Genomic DNA, 17,627 nt, shown 5'->3' with positions numbered 1-17,627 from the left:
GCATGGTGCAAAGGATGTTCAGGACTGAGGTACAAATCAGCTGACTGAATGGAGGAACAAGCTCTAGGTACTGAACAATCTGTTTATGTTCCTTCGCTCCAGCCCCAGCCTGCACTAACACCAAAGACACAAAGTTAACTGCACACAGTCCTTCAGAGATTAACTTTGAGCGGATGAGACAAGATAAAGAGCAACCAGATAATTTTGTTTATCCCATGCTTGAAGGAAAGTATAGTGCTGAGGACAAATGCTATCCATGGTGACTAATTGCACATTCGCATCCAATTAGGGCTCTTATTTTTTAAAAGCATTTCCTTTTGAATAATTCTATTTGCATGATTATTTCATGGAATGAGGAATCCCTTCAGTTCAGTAAACAAGCATAAATGACTTTGGGATACTGTAATGCCACGAGCTGGCTGCTTGAAGTGCATCCACTCTTTGTGACTCACAATTGAAAATAGCCTGTGTTTCTTCAGCTCTGTCAAATCACAGAAAATATTGAGTCTCAACATCATGGCACTCATGATTAGGACAACATGGTTATCGGGTTTATTCACCCCATTCTCGGCTTAAACATACAGGTTGAGGCCAATGAAATTAGATTAATAACATGTATAAGAAAAAAGAACAATACAGTTCAGGAACAGGCCTTTCGGCCCTTCAAGCCTGTACGGGTCATGATAGGTCATGATGCCACCCTTGGCCAAAACCCTCAGCACTTCCTAGTGCCGTGTCCTATACCCATCCTATCCACATATTTGTTGAGATGCCATTTGAATGCTGTTAATGTATCATTGTTGTCATGAAGGTGAAAGAGACTGGGCAACTCCATTTTTGGAAATCTGCATAAATTCAGATACCTCAAGGTCAGGTATAGCAACAAAGCGCTTTTTACTCCATCAAACAGCATCCTCGGCATTACCATTGACCAGAAACTGAACTGGCCGAGCCATATAAATACTATGGCTTCCAGAGCAGGTCAGAGTAACTCACCTTATTCCTCAAAACCTGCCCACCATCTCCAATACACAAGTTAGGACTGTGATGGAGTACTCCCCATTTGCCTGGATGAGTGCAGCTCCAACAACACTCAAGAAGCTCGACACCATCCAGGACAAAGCAGCCCGCTTGATTGCTACATCTTCCACAAACATTCAATTCCTCCACCACCGACTCGCAGTGCCATCTACAAGATGCACTGCAGGAACTCACCAAGGTTCCTTTGGCAGCCCCTTCCAAACCCATGACCTCTACCACCTAGAAGGGAAAGTGCAAGAGAGACTGGGAACACCACCAACGCGATGTTCTGCTTTAAGTCACTCAATATCCTGACATTGAAATATATCATCGTTCCTTCATTGTCGCTGGGTCAAAATCCTGGAATTCCCTCCCTTATAGCACTGTGGGTATACCTACACCTCCGGGATTGCAGCTGTTCAAGAAGAAAGCTCACTACCATATAGTGAGCAAATAGGGCAATAAATGCTGACCTCACCAGCGATATCCACATTCCGTAAATACATTTTTCAAAATGCATTTGTCACACCAAGGAGAGGGTATATTTGACACCCTGGGGGAGAAATTCAAATCGTGCCATCGAGCTTGAGCCTGGAAAACATGTAGCCAAGAATTGAAAAATGACCACGGTCCATTTGATGCAATATTCAGTGACTGAGTAGCCTCCCTTCCTTTCTGGTAAGGCTTTCCATGCCCCAACAGTGATGCTCTTAAAGTTGCTGAGTTATTGGCTCTTAGGAGTACTTACCTCATCAAAAACCTTCATAATTTTGAACACCTCGGTCAGGCCTTCATTTAACCTTCTTGGGTCTTCTGAAAAAAATCTCAATTTATTAAACATCTCCTCATAATGAAAACATTTAATTCTTTGTGACTCTTTTCCTCAGCACCTGCGGTTGTTTCATGAATGTTTAAATTACTCCTGATAAAACACGGGGCAAATAAATTCCTGACATTCAAAAACAGGTAGCACAAGTGGATAGAACTGTGGCTTCACAGCGTTAGGGTCCCAGGTTCGATTCCCTGCTTGGGTCACTGTCTGTGCGGGGTCTGCACTTTCTCCCCATGTCTGTTTGGGTTTCCTCCGGGTGCTCCGGTTTCCTCCCACAGTCCAAAGATGTGCAGGTTAGGTGGATTGGCCATGATAAATTGCCCTTAATGACCAAAAAGGTTAGGAGGGGTTATTGGGTTACGGGGATAGGGTGGAAGTGAGGGCTTAAGTGGGTCGGTGCAGACACAATGGGCCGAATGGCCTCCTTTTGCACTCTATGTTCTATGTCTGCATCGATCCCATTTGCTACATCGCAGTCTTATTAAAGTTGCAATCTTCGACAATGTAATGATGCTGCTTTTTCAAAATCATTGCTGGCCACACCGTATTTATACTATTTTAATCTTCATTTTATAGATAGCATTGAGGCCAACATCGAGCGGGCGGCTTCAAATGTTGATGCAGCTAATGAGCAGCTGGTAAAAGCAAATCAACACCAGGTAAGTCTGTGTTTGAATACTATTCTGACTGTGAAGTGGGCTTGCCTGGGCCCCTGTCACTTTTCTCAGAAATATTTACTGTTCATGTTCTGCGGGTAGATCCACTCGAGACAGCTTAAGCACAGCGGACACTGAGACCTGTAGATAATTGAACAAAGGATTGTATTCAGGCCACAAACTTAACAAGCAAAGGGAATGTAAATGTGTTTGAAAGCATCCAATCATGTACAGACTTATGGCCTGAGCGCCAATCTCCAAGTACTTCTAAATATTGTCAATAATGTCAACAGCAGTAATACAAGAGGTGGCTTTAGCATCAATAACTTCCGATAAAACTCAGGATTCTTCTTAGCAAAGGTAATCCTCGCAACTGTATTGTATTTTTGAGGTAATTGTACCTGGGGATAAATGTGTAAAATGGATGCTATCGAGTTGACCGCCCTTTATACATTTCCCCATTTTTCCTTCCATTGACTGAAAAAGGAAACCAGGCATGATGTGTAATCAGTGGCCAACTTAATATTGCTAATTATTCCAACTGTAAAATATCTCATGGTACCTGACTCATATCTTTTCAATTCCTGTGCTCTTACCTGTTTTATGATGTTCTATTCCCTTCTATCAAAAATGGATATAATAAATTATTTCTTTTGTGTTTGCTAACAAACTGGAGGAATTCTTTGGGAATATTCTTTTTCAGTCCATCTTCCCAGAATGTGTGCATCCTCACTTTTTACAGTCAGTCACTCATCAGTACTCCTATTCTAATTAATCCTTTAATATGTATAGATTTGGGGTAGCACGGTGGCCTAGTGGTTAGCACAACCGGCTCACGGCGCTGAGGTCCCAGTTTCGATCCCGGCTCTGGGTCACTGTCCGTGTGGAGTTTGCACATTCTCCCCGTGTCTGCGTGGGTTTCGCCCCCACAACCCAAAAATGTGCAGAGTAGGTGGATTGGCCACACTAAATTGCCCCTTAATCGGAAAAAATAATTGGCTAATCTAAATTTAAAAAAAAAATAATATGTATAGATTTAAACTTGCAGGAAAAAAATTGGTATAAAATGAAAAGCATATTGTTGTTTGTGAAAAGCCATGGAATCCGTTGATATGTGTATATTATTTCAGTGTTCTTGGTGTTACGACAATAGCGATACATTAAACAGTGAAAAGTAATAGTGAAAAAACAGAATTTTTTTAGAGCTTTGAGCATTTATATTCCCTTGCATTATGGCATAGTGTTCAATGTGTATACTATACTTGTCGACTGAATTGAGAAAGCCTTCTGTCTATGTCAGTGATGAGGAAATCGTCAGAAAGAAATTGTGCTAGAGCAGAGGGAGAGGTAGAGAGGGCATTGCAAAGTTTGGAGGCTGGACAGCTGGAAGTGCAACTGCCACTGGTCAGGGTCCCACAGAGGCTAGAGTTGGAGAACAACAAGAATAATTTGTGCTAAATCGTGCACCTCTAATATAGTGAAAAACTTGAGGAATGTCAGTGGCCATGGAGAGATTTGAAAACTTGAACTTTAAATTGAAGCATTGCTTAACAGAATTGTTGGAGAGCTATGGAACATGAGGAGGTTAGAGAGACAGGGCGCAATTCTCCGGCCCCGTTGCGCTCTCGCTCAAGTGTAATGAGGCCAGTGAATGGTGGCAGAGGCAACAAACAAGATCCGTGCCGGGCGCCAAATCGGGATCTCACGGCAGCAAGGTGAGAAACCAATTCTCATCACTTAAGCTCCATTTCCATACAATCAACGAGAGCGACCCCATATCCAACGGCCTCCTGCCATTCAACAGCCTCATCAGCAAGTGCTCGCACTGGCGCCAATTAGTACTCCTTTTTAATTACGTAAAGCTGACGGAAGGGCATCTGTAGGGAGCCGAGGAGGTGAGTAGCCATCTTTGCTCACAAGCAAATAGCCTGGGGGTGCTGATATTTCCCCCCCCCCCCCCCCCCCCCCCCCCAGTGTTTGGTGGGGGTGGGGGGGGGGGACCCTCTTCAGGGGTGGGCCATCATGGGGGAGTGGAAGGGGGCACTGGGGGTGCAACCAGTGGGCAGTCACTCGTGGAACCACCATGTCAACCCCTGGATTGTGTGTACCCGTTCCAGGGGCAACCGTTGACCTGCTTGTCTGCCCCACCGATTACCCATATAACCCCCACCGACTGCTGAGGCCTCTGGCCGTGCGGCTGAAGGCTATCGCGAATAGGGAATTGGCAATCGTGGTTAAGTGAGCACTTGGCATATGCCAAGTGGATTCCCACGTGTGGGCAGGTCATGTAGCATGTGGGAGTCATTGCCTAGCATTCAGGCCACACCTTGATGCCTGGACACTGTGCTTGAGCACTGCAGGAGGCAACACCAGACACGCAGCAGCCAACATCCGAGTAATCCTCAACATGCCTGGCCCTCCTAGCTCTACCACTACGTCTTGGTGTTTTCCCAGGATGCACACCAGAGGTGAATGCAGCCAGCTGCTTACCTCGTCCTGTGGCCCTCGGATGGATTGGCGGGCGTCCTCTGCGAGCTCTGAGGCTGAAGGGCCCTGGTTCACTTGCCAGCAGCATATGCACAGCCGTTCTGTCCAGTCCTATTTGCTGACTCATCATAGAGGTGGAACTCGGGGAATTGATGGCCACTGACGCCATTCCCTGGGACGGGTCCTGCCTGGCACCCAGCGCTATTCCTCCCAATCGGTGCCCATAGGGCCCCGGCTGCCCCTGCATCATTTGGCTCTGCCAGCCCTGGCGGTTCCCCATAGTCTGCACTATCGTGTCAACGCCCTTGGCGATGTTCCTCAGTGACTGGGACATGCTCTGAAGTGCCTTAGCCATGCCCACCTATGACTGGAACAATCTCCGCAGCGCCTTGGCCATGCCCATCTGAGAGTGGGAATTTCCCGCAGAACCTCATCACGGTCGTCCGGTGCTGGGTGACATCCCCCAGCGAGGCAGACATTCTGCCGAGACCCTCAGTCATGGCCGTCACTGACTGCGCGACACCTTCACTCATGGTGCCAATGTCATGCACCAGACTCTCCACTGTGGTCGCCTTCCTAGCAGTGTTGACCTTGATGCCACTCATTACTGGTGCCATCTCCTGCGCCCATAGCCTCTCGGACTCCTCCAGGTGGCTATGGATCTGAGGGAGTGATGCTGACATCTCTCTCTGAACATACCGGCCACTCCCTGTCATCTCCATCAGCTCCGGGTAACCCAATTCCAGAGGCTCAGCATCAGGCTGGGACCCAGCTGGGTCCTGGGTTCCAGCATCCTCCGACTGATGTCTCATCTGGGCGTTCCTGCCTCCACCTGATGTACATCAGCAGCAGTGTGGTGCTCCCCAGATTTTGCCCCAGAAGCCTGACCACTAACGTTTCCCACCAAAGTGCGTGTATCTGTGCTGGTGGAGGGTAGGAATGACAGCTGTGCCACGGCTATTATGATGGCATCCTCTGAGCTCTCCTCCCAGGTGTTCTCCTCAGAGTCAGGAGAGGAGGCTACCCGGGATGGGCCGTCGCCGTCGGCTGGAGGACCTGCAGGAGAATGGACATGTGGTCATTGGGAGGGGTGGGTCAGTCAGTCCACACGTTTCGCATGTCCCCTGGGTGGAACCTAGTGGTTCCTTAACTCTGCGACGTCCAGCAGACTCCATATGGGGCTGGTTTAGCACACTGGGCTAAATCGTCGGCTTTGAAAGCAGACCAATGCACGGTTCAATTCCCGTACCAGCCTCCCTGAACAGGCGCCGGAATGTGGCGACTCAGGGCTTTTCACAGTAACTTCATTTGAAGCCTACTTGTGATAATAAACAAATTTCATTTCATTTTCGCCGGCAGGACCGGCCGACAAAGGGCAGCCACTCGGCCCATCGCATGCCGGAGAATCACCGGGGGGGGGGGGGCCACTGCCACCGGCCGCCGACCGGCACGGCGTGCTTCTCGCCCCCGCCAAATCCCCGGCACCGGAGAATTCGGCAGCTGGCGGGGGAGGGATTCACACCATCCCTCCGGCGAGGGTCGGAGAATCCCGCCTATTATCTTCCTTTATCATCAAGGCGGAAATAATGCAAACTATTGCTAATGAAATCAATTCTGCTCTTCATTTGGTCTTCCCTGCCTTTTTTCATCAGTTTTGTTGGGCAGATTATCATAAGTAGACCAAGTGGGACAGTTTAAATCCATTCTTTAAAAACTGTAAGCATTAATATTAATCGGACTATGATTTCTCCTTGTGTTGCAGGTCTTGTTAGTGTTAATGTCAGCACTCCTGGACCATGCATATTCAGTTGAAATTCAGAATAATGCGCTTGTATTCTGGCCTGACCAGAGGCTTTAACCCTAACTTGAAGAATGTGCGCCTCACGACACCAGTGTTCCTCATCTGTTTCTCACCAGCCAGCCTTGCAGACGCTCTGTTTTAGACTAGCAATATCTATACTTTGAGCCCATTGAATGCTGGACCTAGACTGTCCAGATTTGTATTACTTTCTCCCATCTGTGCAGTTTGGAGGTTGAAACTAAAACCTGGAAGATAAAAAACTTTAACCAAGGTTTTCCATTTTGCTGCCAAATGTTTTTTTGTAATTACCAAAGTTACAAAGCCAGAGCTCAAGAGTGTGGGCAGAGACAAACCTCGAATCCAGCTTCTTACCTGCTCCAAAACCAATTAAAATTGAATCCAATTCATGGTCCCCACAAGAGAGACATACCAGATCCAGGCATTACACCTGATTTCCTGCTCAGCTTAGCAAAAAGGCCGAGAAGCGATGCTGTGAAATGATGTGGTGAGGTTAGCTATGCATCCCTGTCCTCTTAGCAGTCTTGCGCTGAATATTTTGACAGGGACCGAGCTTTTTATTGACTGTGTCAGAGGCTCCAACATGGAAGGATAGATCTGGATGGAAAATCACTGATCCTGCAGAGCTATGGCACATGCTGCAACTGAAAGCTGAACCATACTGGCGAACCCTGCTGGTGGGGATCGCACGCCTATTGACCTGTTATTGACTGTGTTCACTGGTGCAGATCATTAGATCCTTCGGTCACCTCTGCTGAGTCCTAACCAATGCTGAATGCCAATAAGAAGCAGGAGGGACTTTTGTACAGAAATCCTCAGGCGATGATGGGAAATTTCCCTCCTGACATTACACTGTCACGGCCACCTTATTTAATGATGCCCATTCAGTTGATTCCGGCATCTAGTAGCAATAAATGTGGAAGATGATTACAGCTACAATAATTGTTGCGAGCTCAGTGGACTGCTGTCACGGCGAGTGTGGTGCCACAGCTGTCTGTGTGTCACTGGAGCGCAGCTCAAGAGGAACATCCTATACTCGGTGCCTTAACCCCTTGTGCCACTCAGTCACTCCAAAGTTACGTTTACTTTCTCTCAATTTGAAATAAACCTGGGATTATTCAGAGTTACTTTAAAACTGACATATTGGAATTGTTCTGTTTATATTTTGGAATTGTGCAGCGCTCACACATGATGAAGCTACAGTTTCAAATTGCAATAGGACTGCATTCCCTCTGCAAAGCCCGTAGTCATATCGAAGATGAGCTTTATGTTAAGAGACATTTTCTGACCACTCGAGCAGTGTAGAAGTCTGATCCTATTGTCCCTGTGGAATACAGTGAAGTATTTTCTGCTCCATTTCAACAATCATACAGATCAGAAAGTGAAACTTTCTTAGACCGAATGATGTGTACTTTACGGGGGGGGGGGGGGGGGGGGGGGGGGGAAGCAAGGTGGACAGAACAGTGAATGAACCGTCCAGTGGTTGACACCTGACAAGAAGGTTTTTATAGTTGAGAGATAATCACTGAATAGACTTATGTTAACTTGATGCATCATATATGTGACAGAGTGACAAGAATCTGATGGTTCCTGCACAATCGTCCTACTGAACATCGAATAATGAATATCCTGTAAAAAGTGCAACATTAGAAATAATGGGTACGATTTAACAAATCCCGTTTAGGGCCTGTTCAGAGGGGTGTTTCTCAGTGCCTGCAGTGTCGAGAAGGATTCTGCTCTTAAAGGGGTCTCTTTTTTTTTCACTTCATTTCTTGCACTAACGAGCTGAGCCATGTTTAAATGCTGTCCTGATCTCGCGACCCCCATGGCGACCTCTGGACCACCCCAATGCCCCAACCTACCGCTCAGCGAGCCCTCTAGCCTCCACTCACAACTCTCTGGTCCTGATCTCCAGCATGGGCAAACTGGCACCTGGGCACCTTGGCATTGGCACCCTGGCATTAACACAGGGCCCTTATTTTGAGTTTGTGTCCCCCTCCCCCACCTCAGTTGTAGACTCCCAGAAAGGGGAACAGTTCCCAAGCACGTACACTGGATGAATGTTTCTTTTATACTCGGGCTGTTTTTCCATCAGAAAGAAAATTGCGAGAAGTGTATTCTGCTCTGCCTTTGAGCTATTGCTTGTTTTGTGTCTCCACACAATTCTACCCCCATGAGGTGTTAAAGTGTTAACTATTAATTGTGTGTGCACCTCCCTTGGCTAAAGAAATAAATAACTTCCATGCATATTTCAGAGAACCAAGGGAGTGCATATTAAGTATGTTCAAGCATTTTTAGGTAGCCAAAAGTGGTAGTCAATTTGTGCCTCACAAGTCAACAATGAGATAAATGGCTTGATGGTCTGTTTTGGCCATATTGGCTGAGGAGTAATTGTTGACCATTTCACTAGCAGAATCCCACTGCTCTACTTTGAACAGTACCAGGGGTCATAGGTCAAATCAGACCTCGGTTCAACACCTGGTCTGAAAGACGACATCACTGACCATGGTCTCGGGACTTCCTCAGTATTTCCCTGAACTGTAAAATGAAGAATGTTTCTCACACTGACTGTCTTCTTGGTAGCCATGATGTGGAGATGCCGGCATTGGACTGGGGTGAGCACAGTAAGAAGTCTTACAACACCATGTTAAAGTCCAACAGGTTTGTTTCAAACACGAGCTTTCGGAGCACTGCTCCTGCCTCACCTGAGGAAGGAGCAGTGCTCCGAAAGATCGTGTTTGAAATAAACCTGTTGGACTTTAACCTGGTGTTGCAAACTTCTTACTGTCTTCTTGGTATGAGTAGTGGTGGGATTTAGACAGGCCTGCAATGTGTTCTGGGAGATTGCATGAGGATGTGGCGCCTCTCTGTCCCTTTGTGTTATTTATGACATTGTTGCATTGTGACATTGAGTCGCGTCGAGCAGCATCAACTACAGACTTTAGGATGCATAAGAGAAACAGTTTATTTTCTACCAGCCCTTAAACAGTACTCTTCCAGTCCTACGCATTTGGGTGACCTGCTCATCATAATTTCTTTCATGCCAAACATATATAGAGGGCAAATTTTTACCTTCACCACCTGAATACTAAGCTGATCAATCAAATCGCCTGCTGCCTCTTCACCCCTTTGAAACCTGTCCACTATAAAACAGATGGATTTTATAATGATGGGTTATCCACTTGCTAGATTATCACCCAGACTGCGACCGTGAAATTTTCTTCCACAGTGTCTTTTTTAAAAAAAAGTTCATAGTTTTGGGAACTATTTTTGCCGCTGTCAACATTCATGGGCTGCAATTCGAAAGGTCTAAATAATTTTTTTAATGCATATTGAGCTCTCTGTGGTGCACTCCATAGATTTGTTGAGTACAAGCAAGCCACTTACTTCCCTTTGTATGACACATGATTAATAAAACATGATGTATTTGAAGACATTAAGGATTTTGCACTTCAGCGCTCCTGGCACATGCTGCAAGCTCATATCAGGAATCTATGTCCTTCCAGGCCCTGGTTTGCTGATCATTAATTTTAAAGGATGTAAAAATTGTTGAATACAATATGCCATTTCCCGACCAGTTGCTGCAGCACACTCTTTTTTGCACAGCATATGTTTCCGTAAAAGTAACATAGCTATAAAAGGCTTTGAAATAACTCCACTGCATTTCCCAAAATTTGATTGTCTATTTTATTGCAAGGTATTTTCATTCTTCATCCAGCCCCTGCAGTGAAATATTTGAAAAATAGATGAGACTTGCTCCAATGTTTGTTTTTTTTCATAAGTAGCTTGAATTTATTTTGTTCTGTTTTAGTGCACATATGGAAGGTCTTTCTTAACATTGAATGATTTATTAAGATGATGGGTGAAATTTTTCTTTTTTCTTCGAAATGCTGGCTCAGACGAGAGAAGTGGTGTGCAGCACACCAGCTTCACTGTTGGCTTTTCTCTGCTAATTTTCCAGCACTTTGTAACAAACCTACTGGAGGCATGTCCCACACTGTTGCATTGGTGGGGTGGGCTGTTACTGCCAGGCCATGTCTCTCTCTGCCAGCGCAAGTCCCTCGCCTCCCTGGGGGCAGTCTACTCTGGGCAGAGTCTCTTCCCCTGGTTCACATTGCTCCAGACCTATTCATAGAATGCTGGAATAGAATCATAGAGTCCCTACAGGGCAGAAGGAGGCCATTTGGCCCATTGAGTCTGCATCAACCCTCTGAAAGAACACCGTACCTAGGTCCAATTCCCCACCCTTAAGACCGGCCCAGCCACCAAGGTATCCGCCCCTTAGTTGGCCAGGATCAGTGAGGGTGATCGAAACCCTATCGATCCATTGGAGCTGGAGATAGGACCGCCCAAAATGTTGTGAAAGAGAAGAAGGATAAGAAGCCCTGCACACGAGGGAACGGCCTCTTTTGGACCGGCCTGTCTGTGACCAATTGCAGCATATCAACCAGCCAAGTTCAAGGACCTGCAATTGCTACCTGAAGGTCGATCCCAGCTGAGACAAACCTGAAGACTTCCAACCGGCCCATGTGGACACAGATAAAGGCCTTCTCTCCCGCATAGAGCCGGTCACCCCGAAGTTAAGTAAAGGTCATCTTAGTTATTAGATTTAGTTTAGTGCATTGCCGCGTGAATCATCGCATATAAAACAAGTGTGGATGTTAATAAACTGTCTTTTGGACTAATATACTGGTTGTGTGGTCATTCGGTCAATATAAGAAACAGCTTGTGGTTCACAGAGAAATAAAGAAGTCATCAGTGTAAAAGAACAATCAAGGTTCATTCATTTTGAAGTATGCGAATTTGATCAAATGGACCTCGGCGCTGCACTTTCCTCATCGGTTAATAAACTTTCTTGGCAGTTTGTTGTAAACTATTCCGTTTTATATTTTTACTTAATTAAGATTGCAAGTTATTTCGTGGCTTACCAGCCACCATATATTGACTGAATTTTCCTTCATTATCTTGGTACAAGCAAGCCGACAAGATAGGAAAGAGTAAAAATCCACTTCTGAATTGACTTTATTGTCATCAGCAATGAATGTGTTTGGTGCAAGCCAGAGGTCGTTTGCGAAATGTAATTCTTCTGAAATGAGTATTTGATCCCACCATTTACAGAGCATAAGCCAGATGTTGATGTGGGACAGGATGGGTCAGATGTAGCAAAGCTGATGATGTACAGCAGTTTCCTTGTTATGGCGTTCCCACCTGTGATGTAATCTTGTGGAGATCCACTGCTGATATTTCCGGTTGGATTTTTTTGTGGAGCCAGTCCGACTCCAAGACTTTCAAATGGTGGGTGGGACCTGGATGTGGAACTCCTGCCCCCATTTCTGACACATCCTATTTTCCCGAAGGGGAATGCGAAGAGTACTACGAATCACACAGGCAGGGACCCTAAGCCTTTTGAAATTAGTCCGAGCTCAAAAATACCAGCCACCATATATTGACTGAATTTTCAAATGGTCATTTGAAGGACCTTATCCACAGTGTGGAAATCATGAATTGATTGAAGGTTGAATACGGTCTGTTTAATGATCTGTCATGAACTGAAGTTTATTTAAATATCCAGCTGCTTGAAACTATCAGTCAGGGTATCAAATAATCACTTTAGTAACACCAAGCCAATTGTAATCAAATGAACTGGTTTATTTCAGATTAAAGTCATCTCTGAGCAGAACAATAATTTTAGTTACATCACACTGTGACCTATTATTCCTCATAACATCAAAAATAATGTATTAGACAAACTTAGCCTCTGACATGGACCTATAGTTTCACATTTTAATGTGTATTTACTGAACTGATCGGTATCATTGATTGAAAAAAATGAATTCTATGTTTTAAATCTCCACCTTACTGCAGATATAACCCTCCGGAAATATAAAAGCACCTTTGGCCCATATTCCATCCCTTTTTGTTGAGGATTAGCTCAACACCCTTCCAATTACTGCCACCAACATCTTTGGTCTGCGTTGCATGGCAACGCAGAATGAGCATGTGCACACCGCCCGCCATCTCAGACTTTCGGGCAAAAGTATAAGCAAAATAGTACGGATGCTGGAAATACGAAATAAAAACAGAAAGTGGTGGAAATAATTAGCAGGTCAGGCAGGACTGTGGAGCGAGAAAGAGTGAGTTAATATTTCAGATCGTTAAACTGCCATTAGAATGAGGAGCAATTGAAAGTGTAATTGGTTCTAAGCGGGTGAAATGTGGAAAGGTGGGAAAAGAACAAAAGGAAATTTAAGTTTAAATTATATTTGTACATGTGCGTTAAGAAAGGTGAAACAACGCTCTACTTTCATTTCAAGTTTCATTGGGAGTTGGGTGCTGGGATGTCCTGAGGCCTTGTTTCTCTACATACAGTTTAAAGAGGTATCAAAACCCTTGACGTGAAGATATAGGTTACAAAGGGGTGAATTTAGAAAAAGAAACATAAAGAAGAAAAATACTGTGCTGTTGCCTCGAGACAGGGGTCCAGGTGTGCATGCACACACACACACACACATACACATGGGGAGAAATAGAAGGGCAGTCCAGTCAGTGAGTGTGAAAGCAGAATTTCTAAGCTCTCTAGTGAAAAATCCAGCAAGACTGCAGGGAACTGAGTTTAGGGAATTTGCATTTCTTTTTGTGGGTGTGTCAGTAAGAGATAGCAGCTGAAGGAAAAGCACCTCGTGAATGCTCAGAAATCCACCAGAGAAAAACCATGTGCATCTGTGTAGGCCCAAACAAGAAGCTGATGTTGAGATAGTGGTAAATCTTCACTGAAATTTTGTGTCAGTAAGCATATTGCAGGGATAAAAATAGTGTGAGTTTGAATAATGTTCTGGTGTTTTCACTGAAATATTTCCAACTTCTTTGTCCAGTGTAATGTGATTAATTTTTCTTGTGTGATAATTGGTGCAGAAGGGGCCATTTGGCACATCATGTCTGCACCAGCTCTCCAAATGAGCGTTAAGACTTGATACCATTCTGCCTTTTCCCCATATCCCTGCACAATATTTTAAGTCAAATCATCTAATTCCTTCTTGAATGCAATTACAGATCAGTATTTTAAATTTGGTGGTGGGAAGCTTCTAGAAATAATTATTTGATTGAACCTGCCTCCACAACACGTACAGGCAATGTATTCCAGACTGCTGTGTGAAAAGTGTTCATAATTATTCTTTCGAAAATAATTTTAAATTTGTGTCTTCTCGTACTTTGATCCTTTTACAAGCCGAAGCAATTTCCCCCTATCTACTCTGTCCAGCCCACTCAAGATTTGAACACCTCTTTCAAATCTTCTCTCAGTCTTCTTCTCTCCAGAGAACAGTCCCAACTTCTCCAATCTATCTTCATAACTGAACTCTCTCATCACTGACGCCAGTCTTGTCAACCTCTTCTGCAGTCTCTCCAGTGTGTTCACATCCTTCCTAAACTGTGGCACACAGAACTGTACACAGTATTCCAGCTGAGATCTAATTAGTGTCTTATTCAAATTCAAGATAAACCCCTCGCTCTTGTAATTTGTGCCATTATTAATAAGGTCTCTGCCAACAAAGATTGAGATCATTAATATATATTGAGATGGACAGAAAGCTGGTTAGCAGACAGGAAGCAAAACGTTGGAATAAACGGGTCTTTCTCCGATCTGTGCTGGGACCCCAACTTTTCACATTATATATTAATGATTTGGACGAGGGAACTAAATGTGTTATCTCCAAATTTGCAGATGATTCAAAGTTGGGTGGGAGGCTGAGCTGTGACGAGGATGCAGAGATTCTTCACCGGGATTTGGACAGGCTGAGTGAGTGGGCGTATGCATGGCAGATGCAGTATAATGTGGATAAATGTGAGGTTATCCACTTCGGCAGGAAAAATAGGAAGGTAGCTTTTTATTTGAATGCGTGTAAATTGAGAGAGGTAGATACTCAGCAAGACTTTGGTGTCCTTGTGCATCAGTCGCTGAAAGTAACCCCACAGGTACAGCAGGCAGTAAAGAAGGCAAATGGTTTGTTTGTTGGCCTTCTTAGCGACAGGATTCGAGTATAGGAATAGAGACGTTTTACTGCAATTGTATAGGGCATTGATGAGGCCACATCTCGAGTAGTGTGTGTAGTTTTGGTGCCCTTATCTGAGGAAAGATGTCCTTGCTGTGGAGGGAGTACAACAAACATTTACCAGACTGAGTCCTGGGATGGCGAGACTGTCATATGAGGAGAGACTAAATCAGTTAGGATTATACTCATTGGCGTTTAGAAGAGTGAGAGGAGATCTCATAGAAACTTATAAAATTCTAACAGGATTAGACAGGGTAGATTCAGAAAGAATGTTCCCGATGGTGGGGGAATCCAAAACTAGGAGTCCGAGTTTAAGGACAAGGGGTAAACATTTTAGGATTGAGGTGAGGAGAAATTTATTCACCCAGAGAGTGGTGAATCTGTGGAATTGACTACCACAGAAAGTAGTTGAGGTCACAGCATTGTGTAATTTTAAGAAGGAATTATATATAGCTCTTGGGCTAAAGGGATCAAGGGATATGGGCGTGGTGGGGGGGGGGGGGGGGTAGGCTGAATCAAGGTGTTTAATTTGAAGATCAGCCATGATCATAATGAACGGCGGAGCAGACATGAAGGGCAGAATGGCCTCCTCCTGCTTCTGCTTTCTATGCATACTTTTATGTATATCAGAAATCAGGAAGAGTCCCAACACTGACCCCTGAGGCACTCGGCTGCAAACATTCCTTCAGCCTGAAAAATAGCCATTACTTGGTGTTTTCTATTGCTCAGCCTGTTATGTATCCACATTCCTACTGTCCCTTTTTATCCTTAAGGGATAAAGCAGGGCTATGTTCTCCTGCCGGGGTTGAATTGGAACTGATTTGCACATCCACTTTTAGCACAAATCAGGAGGCAATTCAGTGTCCCTCGCCATGCAAATTTATGCATGGTGAGGAATACAAAGGATTCCCGAGGGAATCCCGCTATTGGGCCGCCATTGTGAGCGGGTGCCCGAATAGCGCGGTCCCACGGCTGTCTGCCCCTTCCCAGCATCGCAAGATAGTCGCCCCCCCCCCCCTCTCCCCAACGTCGTGGATCAGACCTACATCTGCTTCAATGGTAAAGAGAGATGAAAAGTATTAATTTAATACTTCAGTCATGCTCCCTGCTTCCATGTGTAAATTTCCTCTTTGGTCCCTAATCAGCCATACCCCTCCTTTTATGACCCTTTTACTATCCAAGACTGTGGGATTCCCCTTTATATTCTGAACCTTCCATATTCAGCCTGGTTCTCAACTGTAGTTTCTACCTGACACCTGTCATGCGCACACTTTTTCCCCTTCATCTTCACTTTTTTTGATATCTTGCTTTCCATCCACATAGCTCTAGATTTGTTTGCCTACCATGAGCTTGGGCAGTACGATGGCACAGTGGTTAGCACCGATACTTCACAGTGCCAGGGATCCGGGTTCAATTCCAGCCTTGCCTGGCTGTGTGGAGTTTGCACTTTCTTCCTATGTCTGCGTGGGTTTCCTCCGGGTGCTCCGGTTTCCTCCCACAGTCGAAAGAAATGCAGGTTAGGTGGATTTGCCATGCTAAATTTCCCCTTAGTGTCCAAAGATGCGCAGTTTAGGTGGGGTTACGGGGATAGGGCGGGGGAGTGGGCCCAGGTAGGGTTCTCTTTCAGAGGGTCGGTGCAGATTCGATAGGCCGAGTGGCCTCTTTCTGCACTGTAGGAATTGTATGATTCTATATAGGTATTGTCACTGGACTAGTACCCCAGAGTTATGCTTTGATGTCCTAGTTTTGAATCCCACCATGGCAGATGGTGAAATGTGAATTTAATAAAATCTGGAATTAGAAGCCTAAGGATGGCGATGATGCCATTGCCAGTTGTCATAAAAACTCATCTGGTTCACTAATGTCCTTAAGGGAAGAAAATCTGCCATCCTTACCTGGTCTGACCTACACGTGACTCCAGACCCAGACAACGATGCGGTTGACTCTCAACAGCCCCCCACTGAAATGGCCACGCAGTTCAAGGGCAATTAGGGATGGGCAACAAATGCTGGTCCAGCCACATCCCAAGTATGAATTAAAAAATAATTCTATGATTCTGCCTTTACCTTTTGAAGGAATGCACCTTGACTGTGCCCGAACTATTGCTTTTTTGAAGTCAGTACATTTTCAGCTATAGTTTTCCCCACCCAACCTTTCATTCCAGTCAAGCCGGCCCAGCTCTGATCCTGCCACATTGAAGTTGTTTCTCCTGCAGTTATTTATTCTTCTTCTAGATTGCCCATTGTCCTTTCCTATCATCATAGCACATACAGTGAGGAAGGAAGCCATTCTGCCCATCGAGTCTGCACCAACCCACTTAGGCCCTCACTTCCATCCTGTCCCCGTAACCCAATAACCCCTCCTAACCGTTTTTGGAGACTAAGGGCAATTTATCATGGCCAATCCACCTAACCTGCACGTCTTTGGACTGTGGGACGAAACCGAAGCACCTGGAGGAAACCCACGCAGACACAGGGAGAACGTGCACACTCTGCACAGACAGTGACCCAGCGGGGAATCGAACCTGGGACCCGGGCGCTGTGAAGCCACAGTGCTATCCACTTGTCCTACCGTGTGGCCCATCATCTGGAACCTTACAATACAATGATCACTGTCTCCCAAATGTTCTTCCACTGATGCTTGATCTACTTGGCCCGGCACGTTTCCAAGTAACCAAGTCTGACAGTGCCTCTTTTCTTTTTGGACTGGGCACATAATACCGTAGAAAATACTCCTGAACTAAGTCTAGGAATGCTTGCTCTTCT

The 17,627-nt window shown here is 45.2% G+C and overlaps 1 protein-coding gene across 2 annotated transcripts in view; it reads left to right on the top strand.

The window, feature by feature from the left end:
* Nucleotides 1-17,627, top strand: part of tsnare1 (T-SNARE Domain Containing 1) — a 975,066-nt gene that overhangs the window by 787,105 nt on the left and 170,334 nt on the right. For both annotated transcript variants that reach the window (XM_038808773.1, XM_038808772.1), the window contains exon 10: nucleotides 2,429-2,511. In XM_038808773.1, the coding sequence (XP_038664701.1) occupies nucleotides 2,429-2,511 (83 nt within the window). The remainder of the gene's footprint in view (nucleotides 1-2,428; nucleotides 2,512-17,627) is intronic.

This window comes from Scyliorhinus canicula, chromosome 10 (assembly GCF_902713615.1).
Source record: "Scyliorhinus canicula chromosome 10, sScyCan1.1, whole genome shotgun sequence".
In the NCBI taxonomy this organism is placed as follows: domain Eukaryota; kingdom Metazoa; phylum Chordata; class Chondrichthyes; order Carcharhiniformes; family Scyliorhinidae; genus Scyliorhinus; species Scyliorhinus canicula.
The sequence above is the reverse complement of the archived record's forward strand: the minus strand, read 5'-3'. Positions and strand labels throughout refer to the sequence as shown.